Consider the following 18815-nt stretch of genomic DNA (forward strand, 5'->3'; position numbering starts at 1 on the left):
TATATGCATCAATATTAATTCAGAATATTCTTTTGATTTTTTCTATTATCTTCATTATTGATGTTTATAATTGACGCCCATAGCTAGTTTGTCGTGTGGTTTTCTACTTTTCAAGGTCGGACATCGACACTACGATTTCTGCAGTGGTGGAGCCACACTATCACCCCCTGGGTTCGGCCGAACCCGGTTTTTTTTGTTATATATATATATATATATATATATATATATATATAACCTATATTGTTAAATTAACGAGCGAACTCATTCTTTTTTATCGTTTTAAAAAAGTATATTTGAACCCATTGATTATAAAAAGTTTAGCTAATAAACAATTAAACACATCGGCCATCGACTCAGCAACCGATCAACATTTTTCTCCGTCGTTGGCCTCAAGGTTTTAACCATCGCCAATAACCAATAAATGTTGGTCTGTCGTTTGAGAAGTGTTTTTCTTCAATGAATCATGTGAAGTCGGATTTGCATAATTATTTGAGTGACGATTATATAAATGATGCTTGTATTTGTTGTATTGAGAATGTGTTCTTTTTCAAAGTCGCGATTGAATATATTTTTCAAAACATGCAAAAACGTAAGGAAAAATTATAATATGCAATATATTTATATTTAATAACTTTGTATTTTATTGAATGTTAACGACATATTTTTGTTATGATAGTGATATTGCATGTTATTTATCTAACCGAATGATCAACCCAACCCGACTCGACTGATTCGGGCGCGAAAACTTTGATACCGGAAAAAAATCAAGCATCGAAAATTTCGAACCCGTAGAAAAAAGTTTATGTCGGACTGTGCCCCTGGATTTCTGTAAGTTCCTTTTTGCATGATATCTGCCAAAGGTTGGGCAGAACACACATGCACATAAGATATCACATGATAATTTTAACACCATACACTAGGTGTGTGTATGAGTCGGTTTGAGACGGTTTTAGGCTAAACCCATAATCATAACCAATATGTCGGTTAATAGATGACCATAATCATAACCGATCCGTTATGGCGGTTTCGGTTAATCGGTTTTGAATGTTATAACTAGTCGGTTATGGGTCGGTTAACCGTGACCAAACCAATGTATAATTGAGTCTAAAACTTTGATACTAAAAAAATAAAAACGACATGACATAGTTCAACAATATAAATAATTCTTAGTATTAATAATATATATTCATACACGATAATATAGTATAAAAATGAGAGCATTACTAGTTTATTCCCTTCTTTAGTTTTCTCCAAATTATCAACCGTGGGTCTAATCATACTCCATAAAGTTGATAATCTTGTAAATGGGGCGGTTTGGTTTTGGCGGGTTTGAAATTATCTTTAACCAAAACCGACCCGTATTTAGCGGTTTTCAAAAATCCATTAAACCGACCCGCTGGTTATGTCGGTTATCGGTGAAATTCGGTTCGGTTACGACGGTTATGGTTTGGTTAATGGTTATGGCGGTTAATTTGCACACCCCTACCATACACATCTCATACTAGCAAAATTAACCTATGATAACTGAGAGCGTAAGTAAAATATATAACACATCTTTTAAACAATTGAGAGGCAGATAGTTAATATGACTAACAGCATTTACAAACTCTCATCTTGCTCCACTGTAAATTATAATATTAATCAACATCTCTAAAACTTGTTTAAAAGAATTATTTAGATAAATAGTAATAAAGATTCAAACGAAATTAGTTAAAAGTAATATTTACTTTATTTTTTTCCAGTGTTGTGGACCTTAATTACCACTCGAATTTTCCCAAGTCTTGAGCACATATAGCTTAATGGTGTATAAAACTGTTTAAAACATAAAACCGGTTTGGGTTAAAATCGGTTCAGTTTTGTCAACAAAAGTCAAAACCGGTTTATCATCTGTTTTGGTTTGAGTTGAAACCGGTTTCTTACCATACTACGACCGGTTTTGGTTCGGGTTTTGATCGGTTTCGGTTCGGGTTTTGACCGGTTTTTGCCCAGTTTCGGTTCGGTTAACCGGCTTGAAACCGGTTTTGGTAAATGAAAATTACAACCGGTTCCGAACCTACGGTTTCAATCGGTTCCAAACCGGTTTCTACATAATCGGTTTCAAACCGGTTTCTACATAATTGATTTCAAGCCGGTTTTGGTTCCAGTTCGATTTTCAGGTCGATTCAGTTAACCGGTTTATTTGCCCACCTTTAATAATATTAACGACACAAATTAAATTTTTTAATTAATGTTTTATTACGGTTTTGTTTTATCTTTGAACTAATTTACTGGGGCTCTTGTGACCACAAAAATAATTGATTATGTAGAAGAAATTCACTGACACATTGGTCCCAGAAAAAAAATATATTATTTATGACTTTGGGCCCATGAATATGAGTTTTTATCAATTTACGACTTTTATCAATTTGATTAGATTCATAATTTGTCGGGTGTTGAAAAACAATCCAAAACTGAAAAGTAGTTTGATTTTGGATTTAAACATCCACATTTAGACATTTAAGTATATTTTATACGTTACGACGTTACGTAGATGCGAATATACCAATAGGGTGGTGGTTCATTGATAAAGACAAAACCTTTATATACCAGGTGAGTTTGAGAGGAAAATTTGTTGGGTTCAAGTCTCACAGATAACAAGGATTAAAAGAATATTCACAGTTCAAAAAAAGAAAAATTATAGATGCGAATCTATCAAGCTAATATCATCTTACATTAAACGGTAAAAATCTTTTTCTATACATACTATACAGTATCTAATATAACTTTGCATGTTATTTCCATACCTAATACTCAAGTGATATCGATTCAGCAAAAACTTCTTTCCATACATAATACTCTAGTGATATCAATTCAGCAAAAACTTATTTCTATACCTAATACTCAAGTGATATTGATTCAGCAAAAACTCGTCACCAGATATTAAAATCAATTAAATATAATAATCTTGAACTTGAAGACTAAACCGAACTTGTCTAGAAGTAAATCCAAACACCAAACTAGTTGTAAATAAGCTTACAACAAAATTAATTTTGAATTTTATTTGAACAGCAAAGGCCTGGGGCCTGGACATTAGGGATCATCATGGTAAATGGATCACCCATCCATCTGATATGATGACCCGGTTTATCCATCCAATAGGAAACCTACAACCTCCTAAAAGAGAAGTCACAAGGCTACCAATTGATCAATTGGGCTAATGATAAATTGGTCCGATAAGCGTGAAATATAAAGTAACATTGATCAGAAAAGAGTCTCCTACCGTAGAGGTGCACAAATCGGGTTTTTTTTTCCTAATACTCGATTTCGGGTATGATCGGGTATTGAGGAGAAAAACTCAACCCTATGTACCTGGGTAGGGTATGATCGGGTTCGGGTATAACCAGGTATTGGAACCGGGTATGTGTCTATGTACGACCATGTATTAATACCTGATTTTGAATTTGTAATTTTTTTATACATTTTTAAATTCGTTTAAAATTTAAAATTGATTTATAATATATAAAAATAATTAAACTATATTACAAAGACCATATATCCACTTAAGTACAGAATATTTACTTAATAATATGCATTTAAGAAAAACTTAAACAAAAAAGTTGTGAGGTAAACATAAAAATCTATAATATATATAAATGAAAACATAAAAATCTATGTGTCGCGATATGGTCACTCCCCCATTTCCAGATTTGCTTGATTTTTAAATGGAGGCTTCTCATGCATTTGACCCGAATTCATTGGTATGGGTCTCATCAAACCCAAATATTTCTTAAACGGGTTATAACATCTCATTAAATTAAAAACCAATCTCATCAAATATTTGATTTAAAGATCCTATAAAGTAGTAATATACTAAAAATTAGTATCTGATTTATTTAAAATATATATATATTATTTATAATTAAAAAAAACAATTTTATAGTAAAAAAAAATAAACGGGTCTTGGGTCTCATCAAACCCATATAGCTTTTAAACCGGGTTATAACATCTCATTTATTTGTGAAACAATTTACATCAAACCATAAGTATATTATTAAATTTCATACAATAAAAAAATAAATGGGTTTTATCAAACCCAGATATTTCTTAAACGTGTTATAACATCTCATTAAATTAAAAACAAATCTCACCAAATATTTGATATAAAAATCCTATAAAGTAGGGATACTAAAAATTTATTTAAAAAAGATATATATTATTTATAATTATAAATCAAATCTATAGTAAAAAAAATAAACGGGTTTTGGGTCTCATCAAACCCATATAGCTTTTAAACCGTGTTATAACATCTTATTTATTTGTGAAACAATTTATCATCAAACCATAAGTATATTATTAACTTTCATACAATAAAATAAATTGTTATTAGAAACAAATTATATAAAACAACCCCCATAATACGGGGGATAAAAACTAGTATATTATAAAAACTCATGTATTATTTTGTGTATTAGAAAATTGGTATCAGGTATAACCGGGTATGGTTATAGGGTATGATCGGTTCCGGGTATTTATAGGTATGGTTCCAGGTACGGGTATTGAGCTCAAAATGCTCCGGTTTCGGGTATAAAAAACCGGTTTCGAGTATTTTTCGGGTCCGGTTCCGGATAAAGGTTTTTTTTTTCACCTCTACCCCACCGACCGACTTAAAAAGTTAAGTTAATAGAGGGTCCTATTTGAGAAAGTAACATAATCAATCACATGTATTGAAACTGTATGGATATAGGAAGGAGCATTCGTGTTTAGAGAGAAAAAGTGGGTGGTTAGAGTAGAATACGGAAACGCTGTCAACAGTTGGTTGAGCTACTTCACCTTCTCTACTTAGAGCCGATATTTACAATGACAGTCAACAAACTTTAATATCTGTCTATACATTTATACATTGCTGCCAATTAATCACCATTGTTTTGTTTTGTTTTGTTTTGTTTTGTTTGTTAGCAATTATAATAATGTTTTCCAGAAAAACATTTCAAACGCTTTACCCACTCCCTCGGTTCTTCGCTGTGCTGTTAATCATTACTCTCGTCCTTCTTCTTCTCTTTCAGGTATTTATTTCTATATTATATTTTCATCAATTCGATTCTAAAGGAAACTGTGTTACGGTTTGAATAATATTTATGCAGTTATGTTATTTTATGAATTTTATGTTTCTTCATTGTGGCATTTCGTCCAACATGTGGATAATTAACATGCTATTTATAAATGTTTTTCGTGAAATTACGTTACACTTTGAAAGTTTATGTGGTTATTTTATATATTTTGAGTTTCTTCAGTATGGCGAACAAGTGGATTAGGGGTGTAAACGAGCCAAGCCACTCGAGATCGGCTTGTGAAAAAGCTTGATCGAGCCGGAACATAAATCTGTTTAACAAACGAGCCCGAGCTTCACTTATCGAGCTGGCTCACGACCCTATTATTTACATCATTTTTTATTTATTACTTATATTTTTAGTAATTATCAAATATAAAGTTATGAGAAAATTAACTTAATCATATATATTATGTTATGTATACAATTATATATCTGTATAAATATTTATAAATTAATTCATAAATAGTAAACAAGCCGAACTCGAGCTTGAAAGCAGTGGCGAAGCTTGGACGGAGATGCTGGGAGGGCCGGACTCAAAATATATTTAAAAAATCACAAATGAGGGGGGGCCGAGCTAAAATTTTCGATCGGAAACGGCTAACTTTACACTACGTATAAAACATTTAGGGAAAAAAGGGTAAATTTACACTACCGCGCAAAAAAACAGGAGGGGCCGGGGCCGCCCCGGGCCCTAAGTAAGCTTCGCCCATGCTTGAAAGACTACTCACAAGCCGAGCTGTAGCTTTAGAAATAGAGGTCAAAACGAGCCAAGCTCGAGCATGAAAACCTACTCATGAGCCGAACTTTAGATATAGAGCTCGAAATGAGCCTAGATCGAGCTTTGTGTAAGTTAAACGAGCTGAAAGTGAGCCGAGCTCGAGCCTAATCGAACTCAGGCTTGGCTCCGCTCGTTTACACCACAACATGATGTTCTTGGTGAAATTGTGTTACACGTTAAAGTTTATGTAGTTATTTATAATTTGTGTATGTTGATTGTGGCATTTTGTGGAACAGGTGGACAACATGGCTACCGAAACCAAAACCATCATCGGTCATAACTTGGAACCGACTCCTTGGCACTTATTCCCAGCCAAGACATTTGAAAACGAAACAAAGTATGCTCGAGCTTCCAAGATCATAAAATCCTCGTATCTTTCATGTCCCACCATGACCAACATTGGTCGGACAACATTCACTCATGAATCAGAACAATGTCCTGATTTTTACAGATGGATATATCATGACCTTGAACCGTGGTCCAATACTCGAATCTCGTATGCCACGTTAATGGAAGCCAAGAAATTTGCTTCTTTCCGTGTAGTCATTATTAGTGGGAAACTGTATGTGGATTATTATTATGATTGTGTGCAGAGTCGCACTTTGTTTACCATATGGGGCCTGTTGCAGCTTCTTAAGAGGTATCCGGGCAGCGTTCCGGATGTGGATTTGATGTTTGATTGCATGGACCGACCCATTGTTCTTAAGAGTCAGCACTCTGCTATGCCATTGCCGATTTTTCGATATTGTACTACGCGTAATCATTTTTTTTTTTTTGACATTGAATTCATATTAGTTTTTTATTAATATTATTGATGTTTACACCAGGACAATTACAGACTAACGGCAGATAGACAGGCAACAAGCTGCGCCGCTACCCCCTTCTGAATAGCAAACCCTACCCTACTAAACACAACGTTCCCTTTAGCATGGGCGGAGTTACTGCTGACCACCTGCTGAACCCGCTTAAGGAAAGTTCAAATAAATTTCAAGATTGGTCTTTCTGGGGTTGGTAAGTTCAAATAATCTATTTTCTTTGAATCTTCATTGACTGCATTTCCTTTAATTTCATATCTTAGCTGTCAATTTTAAATTTCAAGATTTGCTAATCATGTCAGATTTAGATTTTCATTGATGTATTATTAGCTTCGGTAATCAATAATATATGTAATAATAAGGCGAGTTTTTCAAGTGTTTCACTACGGTCATTAAATTTTATTTTTTTTGGTTCCTCTAAAGTCACTGAACTTTCGTTTAAGTGTTCCAATCTTGTATAATTTTTTTTAATATGAAGTTTTAAAAATTTAAGTGAGTTAGATGAAATATATATGAATCTTTATTACTATTTTGTGATTTTTTTTTCCAGTTTGACTTAATACCCAATTATAAAAGCCGGTTATCAGTAAATAAATTTTTTCATCACTGTTAGTCTGTTACTAAGCATGTCAAGTTAACTTGAAAAAAATAATCACTAACCGTAATCAAGAGTCATGTACAAGAAATGAATACCTAATGAAAGTTGAGTGACTTTATAATTTATATCAACAAAAAGTCTTTTAAGTGACTTTAGCGAAACACATGAATATCTCAGTTACTATCAGCTGAAGTTTTCCCATAATATTTCCCTTCAAAGCTTTCTCTTTTATAACTGTGCTTCGGCTCTGCATCATTTTACATGCATTGATTATCATTATTTTTTTTATGGAAGGTTTCATTTCAAATTATATTGCAGAATCTATACACAATTGCATAATTGATGATTGAAATTTGTATCAGGGTGGAAGTTAATTTGGGACCTTGGCAAGAGGAATTCAAAAGCATTAAACAAGGTTCACAAAAGACGAGTTGGAAAGATAAGTTCCCATATGCATATTGGAAAGGAAATCCAGATGTTAACTCTCGAGTCCGTGAAAATTTGCTCTTATGTAACGACACAAATAAGTGGGGAGCTCAAATTTTACGTCAGGTACATATTTAATGCAACAGTTAAAAAAAAGATTGATAATTTCGACTTCAAACCATAATGTTTATTTAACATCGAATTACAGATTTGGGCACAGGAAATAGCGGTTGGGTTCAAGAACTCCAAATTATCCAACCAGTGCAATCATCGGTAAGTTGTTTTCGAAGGGTAATTTAGTCTTTTTCTGATAAAAGGCAATCATTTATGTTTTGTGTTTTTGTAGGTATAAGATATATGCTGAAGGGTATGCTTGGTCTGTTAGCTTAAAGTATATACTGTCATGTGGTTGCGTTCCACTTATTATCAAACCGAAATATGAGGATTTTTTTAGCCGAGGTCTCTTGCCAAAAGAAAACTACTTGCCTATTTCCCCTGAAAACGTATGCCCGTCGATTAAAACTGCAGTCGAGTGGGGGAATTCACATCCAGCTGAGGTAAAATGTAAAACTGTTATGTTATTATTATTCTCTCTGATTATGATTAATTGATAATCATATTGTTTTCTTAATATGGTAAGATAGTAGACTTGGGGAGACCAGCATTTTTTTTTTGTTTGGCCTTTTAGAGATAATACATGGGGAAAGTTATATAAATAGGCATGTTAACAAACAAAATTGCCAAAAACGGCTGTTGACTTTTAAGTTTTGCAAATAACTCGATCCATTGAGAACATGCCATGTGTCTTTCTTGGACGTACCGGACTTTTTTTGCAGCCTGGCGCAGGAGATATCTTGACAACACATAAGGATAGGTCTGTAAATTAACTGAATGTTTAGTGAAGTAGTGAACCATTCATCTACTGTTTGACAAGACGTTCGTTTATTTTATAAATGAATGACATGAACAAAACTTTTTGGTTTATTTAGTTAAATGAATGAACATGAACGCATGTCTTGTTCGTTCATTTATGTTCGTTTATTACATTGATTTATCTTCATTAGTTAATGTTTGTTTATGTATTTATCTAATTTTTTAGGCCCATTAAAATTTAGTCTATATTTATGAAACTAAAATATCAATCATTATAATTTAGTCTAGGTTGGGCCATCAGGAAGGCACAAGTGCGGAAGATGGAGGTAGCAGAAATGAGAATGCTACGCTAGATGTGTGGGCACACAAGGCTAGACCGAATAAGAAACGTTGTGTTTCGTGAGAGATTAGGGGTGGCGAACATAGCAGACAAGATAAGAGAGTGGAGATTGAGATGGTTTGGACATGTAAAGAGAAGACAGACGACGAATCCTGTTAGATCCGTAGAAAACATTACTATAGAGGGGAGGAGGGGTAGAGGACGACCGAAATTGACTTCGGATGAGAGGATTAGGCATGATTTGATAGACCTAAACCTCTCCGAGGACATGGTTGAGGATAGGAATTCGTGGAGAAGTAGAATTAAAGTTAAGGATTTTTAGAGAGAATTGAATACCTTAGGGCTTAGACTTAACTTATTTAGGTCGCATACCATAATGGTATTTCCCTTACATATATTATTATTATTATTATAATTATTATTAGCTTTTATATAGCTGTTAAACTGTGATCTTATTATTAATATTATTATAATTAGTAGTAGTTTGTATATAACTGTTAAACTTTGATTTCCTTTATTTTGCTTCATACACATGTACTTAGAGCCGAGGGTCTCTCTGGAAGCCACCTCTTCATTCCTTTGGATGGAGGTACGGTGTGCCTACATCCCACCCTCCCCAGACCCTACTTATAGCTTTGCTGTCGGTGGGATTTTACTGGGCATGATTGATATGATTGATAATTTAGTCTAGGTTCATTATATTTTTAGGCCCAACAGATTGATTTTCATGCCTACTTTTAATTGGTGTTCGGTCAGTTATGCCCATTCATCTATGTTTACTTATGTCTACTTATCTTCATCCGTTTATGATTGTATACGTTCGAGAGCTGTTTGTTTGTACTTTCAACAAATGAACATAAACGAACACGATCCACCTTCAATTTTTTAAAGAACGAACACGAACAAGAAATTCCCGTTCATTTATTGTTCATGTTTAATTTGTTTGTTCGGTTAAAGTTAAACGAACGAACGCAAACATGCTCCATTCGTGTTCGTCGTTTACAGACGTACATAAGGACACTGCATGTCATTATACCATTGGTTTGCATTTTATTTTTCTTATTTAGAGGAAGTTATTTATTTTTATCTTTATTTGCAAAAGAAGAAAGTCAATGGTCATTTTGGTAATTTTACCAGTCAACCGTGTCTAACTACCCATTGTTATTTGTTTAACGTACAGGCGGAGGCAATAGGAAAAGCGGTGCAAGATTATATGGAGAATTTAAATATGGACCGCGTATATGATTACATGTATCATTTGATAAGCGAGTATGCAAAGTTGTTAGATTTCAAGCCAGTTAGGCCTTCAACCGCTTTAGAAGAATGTGTTGATTCTCTACTTTGTTACGCGGATGAAACTCATCGCGGATTCCTTAAAAGGTCAACTGCATCACCCTCACAAACACCTCCTTGCAAACTCCCTCCTTCAAATGTTGAAATTATCAACAAACATATGGATGCCAAAAACATAATTATTAATAAAACCACAAACTAATATTTTAGCTGCTAAATACTAATGCTTCTATTTTGTGTGGTGTAACTTGTTTTTGTCATATGGTTGGCTAGTAGCATTCTTCTTGATGATGGTAATGGTAGACAAGTAATTTTAGTTGTAGTCGTTTTCTTCCTAGTTTTCGGTCTTGGTTGGTAGCTAGATGACTAGATGACATGGTGTTGTGGGTGGTGATCACCATGGCATTGGTGATGAAGACGACACAGGGTGTGCCATAATCAGTCCACGCCCATAATAACAAAGATAATCCACTCCAAGGGTAAACGAGTCCTTTTAAAAAATGGTAGACATTGGTCGACGTAAGGCGTGCCTAAATAAGTCTAGACCCAAAAATCAAAGACCGTCCATGCAAAGAATAAAATTATTTTAAGAAATTAATGGCAAAAAAAATGGTGGTTAACTATGGCATATTGGCATGGTAGTATTTTAGGAGTAGATTATATTAATGTTAGAAAATTAAGAAAATAAAATTAAATTATGCATGGGTAATGAAGGCAACACAATGTGTGGCAAAAGCTAGTACAAACCTACAAAACCCAAGAGCGTTCGTTTCAAGGATAAAGTTTTCATTTTAAAAACTCAATCTTAAAAAACAATTGGTTGTCTATTCCAAGAACTAAATGTGTTAGCAAACGATCGGGACACATGCAATTTCTCAACATAAAGAAGTATGCGTATATTGGCATTAGGGGTTTGGATCAAATATAGATTTAAATGATTTTATCATGAGAAGTGTACAAATAACTAGAGTAATTATTATTGCACTATTTTATTTTTTACAACATAATTAATCTACTTCAAGCATTAATTACTCTAGTTATTTGTATGTTTAGTACGTTAATTTTATTTGTACCGGAACTCACCTCTTAACTTTAGATGTAACCTTCTTGTAATTTACTATATTTTTGTTATCCTCTAATGATCAAAATAATTTAGAATCAATTCTATTAATGCCTATAAGATAGAAATTATAAATATATACATATTATTAATTATAACATGGGGGACTGTTATGTCATACTTTCGACATCAATTATGTGAAATTATTATAGTTGTCATACTTTCAAAACCGTGTTGAACTATAAACTCGACTTTAAAGCATCCAAAACAATTCATCCGTATTAAGGAAAGGATAATGTTACATAAACATCTAAAACCATTCTTCCTTACTAAGAAATAGAAGAAACTCGTTGGTCAAATAATTTTGATATGTATCGTGTAAAATGCTTCCCTCAAATTAGTTTACGTATTCCGGTATGTGTTGTACAAATTTCTATAACAACTACTTGAAAGTTGAAACTACTGCTAGGTAAGGTTTTTTAAACATGTCAGTCGGATTTCTTAAAATATTGAATAATTCGTGTGTTTTGATTGATTGAACATTAAATAGGTTTATAAGGTATTTAAAAACAAAATAATAAAAATTGTTTGGAGAATACGCTACGGTACAATAAGAGGAACGATATATAGGGTATGCTTGGCAAAACTAGTTGCTAGTTGTAGCTGGAAGATAGTGGCCGGTGGCTTGAAGCTAGTAGATGTAGCTTTTTAGATATATTTAGATTTTTGACAGAGTAGCTGGAGCTTTTAATAAAATATATAAAATTACTAAAATGAGCATAACTAAAAACAATAATAGTAAATGTATTTATTTTAGAAGATTATTTAAGTAAATTAAAATACCAAAAGCTTGTAGCTCTTTCTAAACGACACTAGTAGAAGCTTTAAGCTTCAAGCTTTTTCTCCTGACCTAAAAGCTTCAAGCGCTCCTTAAACCAAACAAGATTTTTAATTGAGTATGAGTTTTTTCTTAAAAGCTTCTAAAATCTTCCTGCCAAGCATACACATGTAGAAAGAAATAATATAAAAACAAATGTTTCATTCATATATTGTCTTTCAAGTTGGAGCATTAAATCACAAAAATGTCCAACTTTTCCAATAACGATTGTAGTTACCTTGCACCGATAAGCTTTGTGAAGAGATTATCTATCTGACACTTAGTAACAATGTTGTAAGGCCTCAACTTCTCCTAATGCTACTCGTTCTTTAACAAAATAACAACAATCTATTTTCACGTGCTTTGTAGGGGTATGGTACTAAAACCCGGTTCTACGACCCTAAATCTATTATGTTTGGCTTATTTCATTACATGGGCTAATACAATGTTATTGGGCCGAGGGGGTTTTGTGGAGGTAACCCTAACTGGGCTAGGCCCATTAGGGTACCATGATGGTGGCCATGAGACTCTATATAAGGAGGTCTCCACCTCCTTATCATGGGGCATGCTCAATAAGAGCCACCACCACCTTTTTGTGTCTGTGAACAAGAAATCCTCAGGATATCTTAGCAGTCACCTCCACACCCCCGAAACCATTGCAGGTCTCAACATTGCAGGTCACAGGCGCAGCCGCTGAAAAAGAAGATCAAGACGTGGTTCGTTCATCTCGAAAATCCGTGGAAACATCGTCATGGATCAGGTAAGATTCATTTCGTGCTTCGACATTGGCGCCATCCGTGGGACGGCAACGAACTGCCCTTCGATCTTCATCTCGGCTGTCAGATCTCTCCCAAGAAAAACGCAGATCTGGAAGTTTACAGAAAAAGGCTTCAAAGCTTGTTCTATTTAAAGCTCAAAAAGATCCATAGATCTAAAAAGAGGCTTCCAGATCTGGGCAAGAAGGAAAATCCGTGATTGGAATGATCAGATCTCCGAATCTGTGATGGTTTTAAATCTGCTCCGGGCTTCAGATCTGTCCAGATCTGATTTACAGATCTAGGTCTAGATTACAGACCTGGATTTTAGGTCTAAAGTTGCAGATCTGACTCTTAAATTGCAGATCCGGAAATTACCAGACTTCCGCCGCCATGTACGCACGCCCGTGGGTTCTCACTCCGCAGCCGTGCATGTGCCGCCGCGGAAACCACCATTGGGTTTTTGCGCAAGAGACCTCCGCCATGCACGCGCACTCGCGAGTCACCACTCTATCGCCGTGCATGCGCGCATCAGGCTACGCGCCAAACTTCAAGGTTGGGAATCCTAATATCCCATATGGCTACGCGCCTAACTGCAAGGTTGGGAATCCTCCTAATATCCCATATGGCTACGCGCCAAACTTCAAGGTTGGGAATCCTCCTAATATCCCATATGGCTACGCGCCAAACTGCAAGGTTGGGAATCCTCCTAATATCCCATATGGCTACGCGCCAAACTTCAAGGTTGGGAATCCTCCTAATATCCCATATGGCTACGCGCCAAACTGCAAGGTTGGGAATCCTCATAATATCCCATATGGCTACGCGCCAAACTTCAAGGTTGGGAATCCTCATAATATCCCATATGGCTACGCGCCAAACTGCAAGGTTGGGAATCCTCCTAATATCCCATATGGCTACGCGCCAAACTTCAAGGTTGGGAATCCTCCTAATATCCCATATGGCTACGCGCCAAACTGCAAGGTTGGGAATCCTCCTAATATCCCATATGGCTACGCGCCAAGGTTGGGAATCCTAATATCCCATATGGCTACGCGCCAAGGATGGGAATCCTCATAATATCCCATATGGCTACGCGCCAAACTTCAAGGTTGGGAATCCTCATAATATCCCATATGGCTACGCGCCAAGGATGGGAATCCTCATAATATCCCATATGGCTACGCGCCAAACTTCAAGGTTGGGAATCCTCATAATATCCCATATGGCTACGCGCCAAGGTTGGGAATCCTCCTAATATCCCATATGGCTACGCGCCGAACTTCAAGGTTGGGAATCCCCATAATATCCCATATGGCTACGCTCCAAACTTAGGGGTTGGGAATCCTCATACCATATGTTCACGCATCACATATGCTCACGCATATTACACATGCCTACGCATCACATGCTTACGCATCACATGCTCGCACATGTCACAGTCTACACGCACGCGCACGCAACATCTGCGCGTGGTGCATAACACATAACCAAAGTCTACGCGCACGTGCATGCAACATCTGCACGTGGCGCGTGACATAAAGTAGCTCGTAAGCCGCCTCACGCGCAAGCTCCACTATTATTACAGCTCATAAGACGCCTCGCGCGCAAGCTGTTATTATTCTTACAGCCCGTAAGTCGCCTCACGCGCAGGCTTTTATTATTCACACAGCTCATAAGACGCCTTGCGCGTAAGCTGTTATTATTCTTACAGCCCGTAAGTCGCCTCACGCGCAGGCTCTTTATTATTCACAGCTCATAAGACGCCTCGCGCGCAAGCTGTTATTATTCTTACAGCCCGTAAGTCGCCTCACGCGCAGGCTTTATTATTCACACAGCTCATAAGACGCCTCGCGCGCAAGCTGTTATTATTCTTACAGCCCGTAAGTCGCCTCACGCGCAGGCTTTTATTATTCACACAGCTCATAAGACGCCTCGCGCGCAAGCTGTTGTTATTCTTACAGCCCGTAAGTCGCCTCACGCGCAGGCTTTTATTATTCACAGCCCGTAAGTCTCCTCACGCGCTGGCTTTTATTACTCACACAGCTCATAATACGCCTCGCGCGCAAGCTGTTATTATTCTTACGGCCCGTAAGTCGCCTCACGCGCAGGCCTTTATTATTCACACAGCTCATAAGACGCCTCGCGCGCAAGCTGTTATTATTCTTACAGCCCGTAAGTCGCCTCACGCGCTGGCTTTATTATTCACAGCTCATAAGACGCCTCGCGCGCAGGCATTATTATTCTCAAAGCTCGTAAGACGCCTCTCGCGCGCAGGCTTTTATTATTCTCAGCTCGTAAGACGCCTCTCGCGCGCAGGCTTTATTATTCTTAGCTCGTAAGTCGCCACTCGCGCAGGCTCTATTATTATAGCTCGTAAGTCGCCTTGCGCGCCAGCTTCATTATTCTTAGCTCGTAAGTCGCCTTGCGCGCCAGCTTCATTATTCTACAAGCTCGTAAGTCGCCTCGCGCGCCAGCTTCTTTATTATTTTACAGCTTGTAAGCCGCCTTGCGCGCCAGCTTCATTATTCTACAAGCTCGTAAGCCGCCTCACGCGCCAGCTTCATTATTCTACAAGCTCGTAAGTCGCCTTGCGCGCCAGCTTCATTATTCTACAAGCTCGTAAGTCGCCTCGCGCGCCAGCTTCTTTATTATTTTACAGCTTGTAAGCCGCCTCACGCGCCAGCTTCATTATTCTACAAGCTCGTAAGTCGCCTCGCGCGCCAGCTTCTTTATTATTACAAGCTCGTAAGTCGCCTCGCGCGCCAGCTTCTTTATTATTTTACAGCTTGTAAGCCGCCTCACGCGCCAGCTTCATTATTCGACAAGCTCCTAAGTCGCCTCGCGCGCCAGTTTCTTTATTATTACAGCTCGTAAGTCGCCTCACGCGCCAGCTTCTTTATTATTACAGCTCGTAAGTCGCCATGCGCGCAGGCTCATTATTCTACAGGCTCGTAAGTCGCCTCACGCGCCAGCTCAATTATTATTTTCAAAGCTCATAAGACGTCTCTCGCGCGCAAGCTTTATTACTTTCACAGCTCGTAAGTCGCCTCACGCGCCAGCTCAATTATTATTCTCAAAGCTCATAAGACGCCTCTCGCGCGCAGGCTTTTATTATTCTTAGCTCGTAAGACGCCTCACGCGCAGGCTTTATTATGCTACAGCTCGTAAGACGCCTCTCGCGCGCAGGCATTATTATTATTTTAGCTCGTAAGTCGCTTCTCGCGCCAGCTTCATTATTATTATAACTCGTAAGTCGCTTCTCGCGCCAGCTCCATTATTATTATAGCTCGTAAGTCGCCTCACGCGCGAGCTTCATTATTATTATAGCTCGTAAGTCGCCTCGCGCGCAGGCTTTTATTACAACATGCCACCATCATGAAGAAAGCCTCTCAAAACTCAGACAATAAAGACAAGGCCAAAGAAAAGGGAAAAAACCGCCTCACACCTTATAAAGTCCAGCGCTCCACCTAGACGCTTGCGCGCCCAGGAGCAACACTGGACTTGGGGGGGCTTGTAGGGGTATGGTACTAAAACCCGGTTCTACGACCCTAAATCTATTATGTTTGGCTTATTTCATTACATGGGCTAATACAATGTTATTGGGCCGAGGGGGTTTTGTGGAGGTAACCCTAACTGGGCTAGGCCCATTAGGGTACCATGATGGTGGCCATGAGACTCTATATAAGGAGGTCTCCACCTCCTTATCATGGGGCATGCTCAATAAGAGCCACCACCACCTTTTTGTGTCTGTGAACAAGAAATCCTCAGGATATCTTAGCAGTCACCTCCACACCCCCGAAACCATTGCAGGTCTCAACATTGCAGGTCACAGGCGCAGCCGCTGAAAAAGAAGATCAAGACGTGGTTCGTTCATCTCGAAAATCCGTGGAAACATCGTCATGGATCAGGTAAGATTCATTTCGTGCTTCGACATGCTTTGTTCATTAAAGACTAGATTATTGACGATATGTTTAACCCGCAAGCTATCACAAAACAATTGAGTTGGAGTGCTTTGCTCCTAGCTCCTTCAAAAGCCATCAAAGTTATAGACTTCACTCACAGTGGTGGCTATGGCACGACGTTGGCCTTTGCTAAGAAACACAAAATAACTGACTATAATTTTGCCTTCCACGAGAAAGATATCCCCACCAAACAACATGAGATAACATGCTACTACTATGTTAGTGACATCATTGTGCTAGGGCACCCGAGCCATTCCGAGACAGTATAAGTAACTAAGTTGGTACTACCTTCCTTCAGAAGCAAATATCTCTTGAACCAGTTTAGTCTTTAGATATCTTAGGACCCTGATAGCAGCGTCCATGTGTCCTTGTCGAGGATTCGTTACATACTGACTAATAATACCCACCGAACATGGTCATGCTCCTCATTTCAAATGGTGAGGAGAGATAGGCAATCACACTTTTGTTTTTTGTTTTTTGTTTTTGTTTTCTTTTTCATTTTTTTATATTACTGAATAATACAATGATGAGCCATAACATGGGTTGAGGGGTAAAGACTTATATCAAAACGGCGATCCAAACGATGAAACAGTGTTTTAATTCGGGTGTTTGAATTTCCAATTAACAAAAATCAAGTCATTTGAATAACTGTTTCGAGATAAGTTTTACATCAGTCGACTTGCATTCTTCTTCCGATAAATAAAAGTTGAAAGGTTGAACCGTTGGTAGTGATTTTTAAATGTGAGATTATTGTTGGTCAATATACAAAACATTGAATTATTTATTTCCAATTTACCCAAACATTAATAAACATTAATGCCAATGAATCAATGATCTTTACTTTATCTGGTTGAGGCTGGACTTTATTTTAAGGATCATGATATTGGCACACCCAAACATCTATTTTGACAACCCCCCCCCCCCCAATATGCTCCATATTGCCCAATATGGAGCGTATAAGGCACAAATCAGACACAAAAGTTCTTTATGTCATACATGATTGTACATACACAGAATTAGATGCAAAGTGAATGGGTCCCACAAGTCTAATCTCCCACAACATGCTCCATATTGGTCAATATGGTGCATCTCATGCTTACCCTGTTTCTTTGTCAATATGGTCCCACAAGACAAAAGCATATTCCCTCCTACCAACTCATAATCACATGTATACGGGTCTCCAAAGCATGAATCCTTATACCTACTCAAAATCACATGCATACCACAACAAGTCTGTCTTTTCTGTCTATATGCTCCATATTGCCCATCCATCACCTGCGACTATGTGAGAAACATAACATTCATTCTCATTTCATTTTTTCACATGTAATAACACTCATTGTCAAAATTGTCACAATGTCGTGGTGGGACGGCAACTATTTTTTCGGTGAAAATTTTAATAATCAGTTAGACATTCCTGATTCTTACGAGAAACCGATGCAGCCAGCCCTAAACGAGGAGGAGGTCGTAATTTGTTTTCGTTCACAAGACAAGAGACCCGTGTTTCAAATGAAAAGGAAGAAAACTACATATGGGTCTTGGAGATGATCAAGTCGATGTTGGAAGAGTGTATGGAGCCGTGTGTCATTATAACAGACAGGGACCTAGCACTCATGAACGCGTGTGATAAAGTTTTCCCAAACGCATACAAGTATCTTTGAAGGTTCCACATTGAACAAAACATTTTAAAGAACAGCAAAAAGCGCTTTCCTGAAAAGGAGTGGATATAAAATTTACTCGTTCATTTGCTAGATTGTGTGAGTCTCCGGCGTCGGAGATATACGAGTATAAGTATCGGAGGACATGTTGCGATCGAGTGGAAGTTACTATAGGATCTTCGCGAGGCTGACAGAGCTCGGGAGATCATCGGACATGATACGCCATGGGACCGGTTGTTTGAGACCGCGTTCCGGTCGCCGTTTAGGGAGTTGGTTGTCGAGTTTATC

General features: G+C 37.5%; 1 protein-coding gene across 1 annotated transcript; it reads left to right on the top strand.

Moving 5' to 3' along the window:
- Nucleotides 1-4943: 4943 nt before the first annotated feature.
- Nucleotides 4944-10584, top strand: LOC143542106 (uncharacterized). The gene is made up of 7 exons (XM_077034767.1): nt 4944-5042; nt 6104-6661; nt 6838-6878; nt 7643-7832; nt 7915-7979; nt 8053-8263; nt 10100-10584. Exons 1-7 carry the CDS (start codon nt 4947-4949, stop codon nt 10412-10414), a joined length of 1476 nt encoding a protein of 491 aa, XP_076890882.1. The 5' UTR covers nt 4944-4946; the 3' UTR covers nt 10415-10584.
- Nucleotides 10585-18815: the final 8231 nt, after the last annotated feature.

Source organism: Bidens hawaiensis, unplaced genomic scaffold (assembly GCF_021521415.1).
Source record: "Bidens hawaiensis isolate Kalapana, Puna unplaced genomic scaffold, B.hawaiensis_p1.1 tig00012782_1, whole genome shotgun sequence".
Lineage (NCBI taxonomy): Eukaryota > Viridiplantae > Streptophyta > Magnoliopsida > Asterales > Asteraceae > Bidens > Bidens hawaiensis.

What these genes read in the sequence shown, in the direction of transcription:
- LOC143542106 (XM_077034767.1), top strand. Translation starts at nt 4,947, where the DNA reads ATGTTTTCCAGAAAAACATTTCAAACGCTTTACCCACTCCCTCGGTTC. An exon ending in TTGACATTGAATTCATATTA is followed by an intron (nt 6,662 to 6,837) that starts GTTTTTTATTAA and finishes AACCCGCTTAAG; the next exon opens with GAAAGTTCAAATAAATTTCA. An exon ending in GAGCTCAAATTTTACGTCAG is followed by an intron (nt 7,833 to 7,914) that starts GTACATATTTAA and finishes ATCGAATTACAG; the next exon opens with ATTTGGGCACAGGAAATAGC.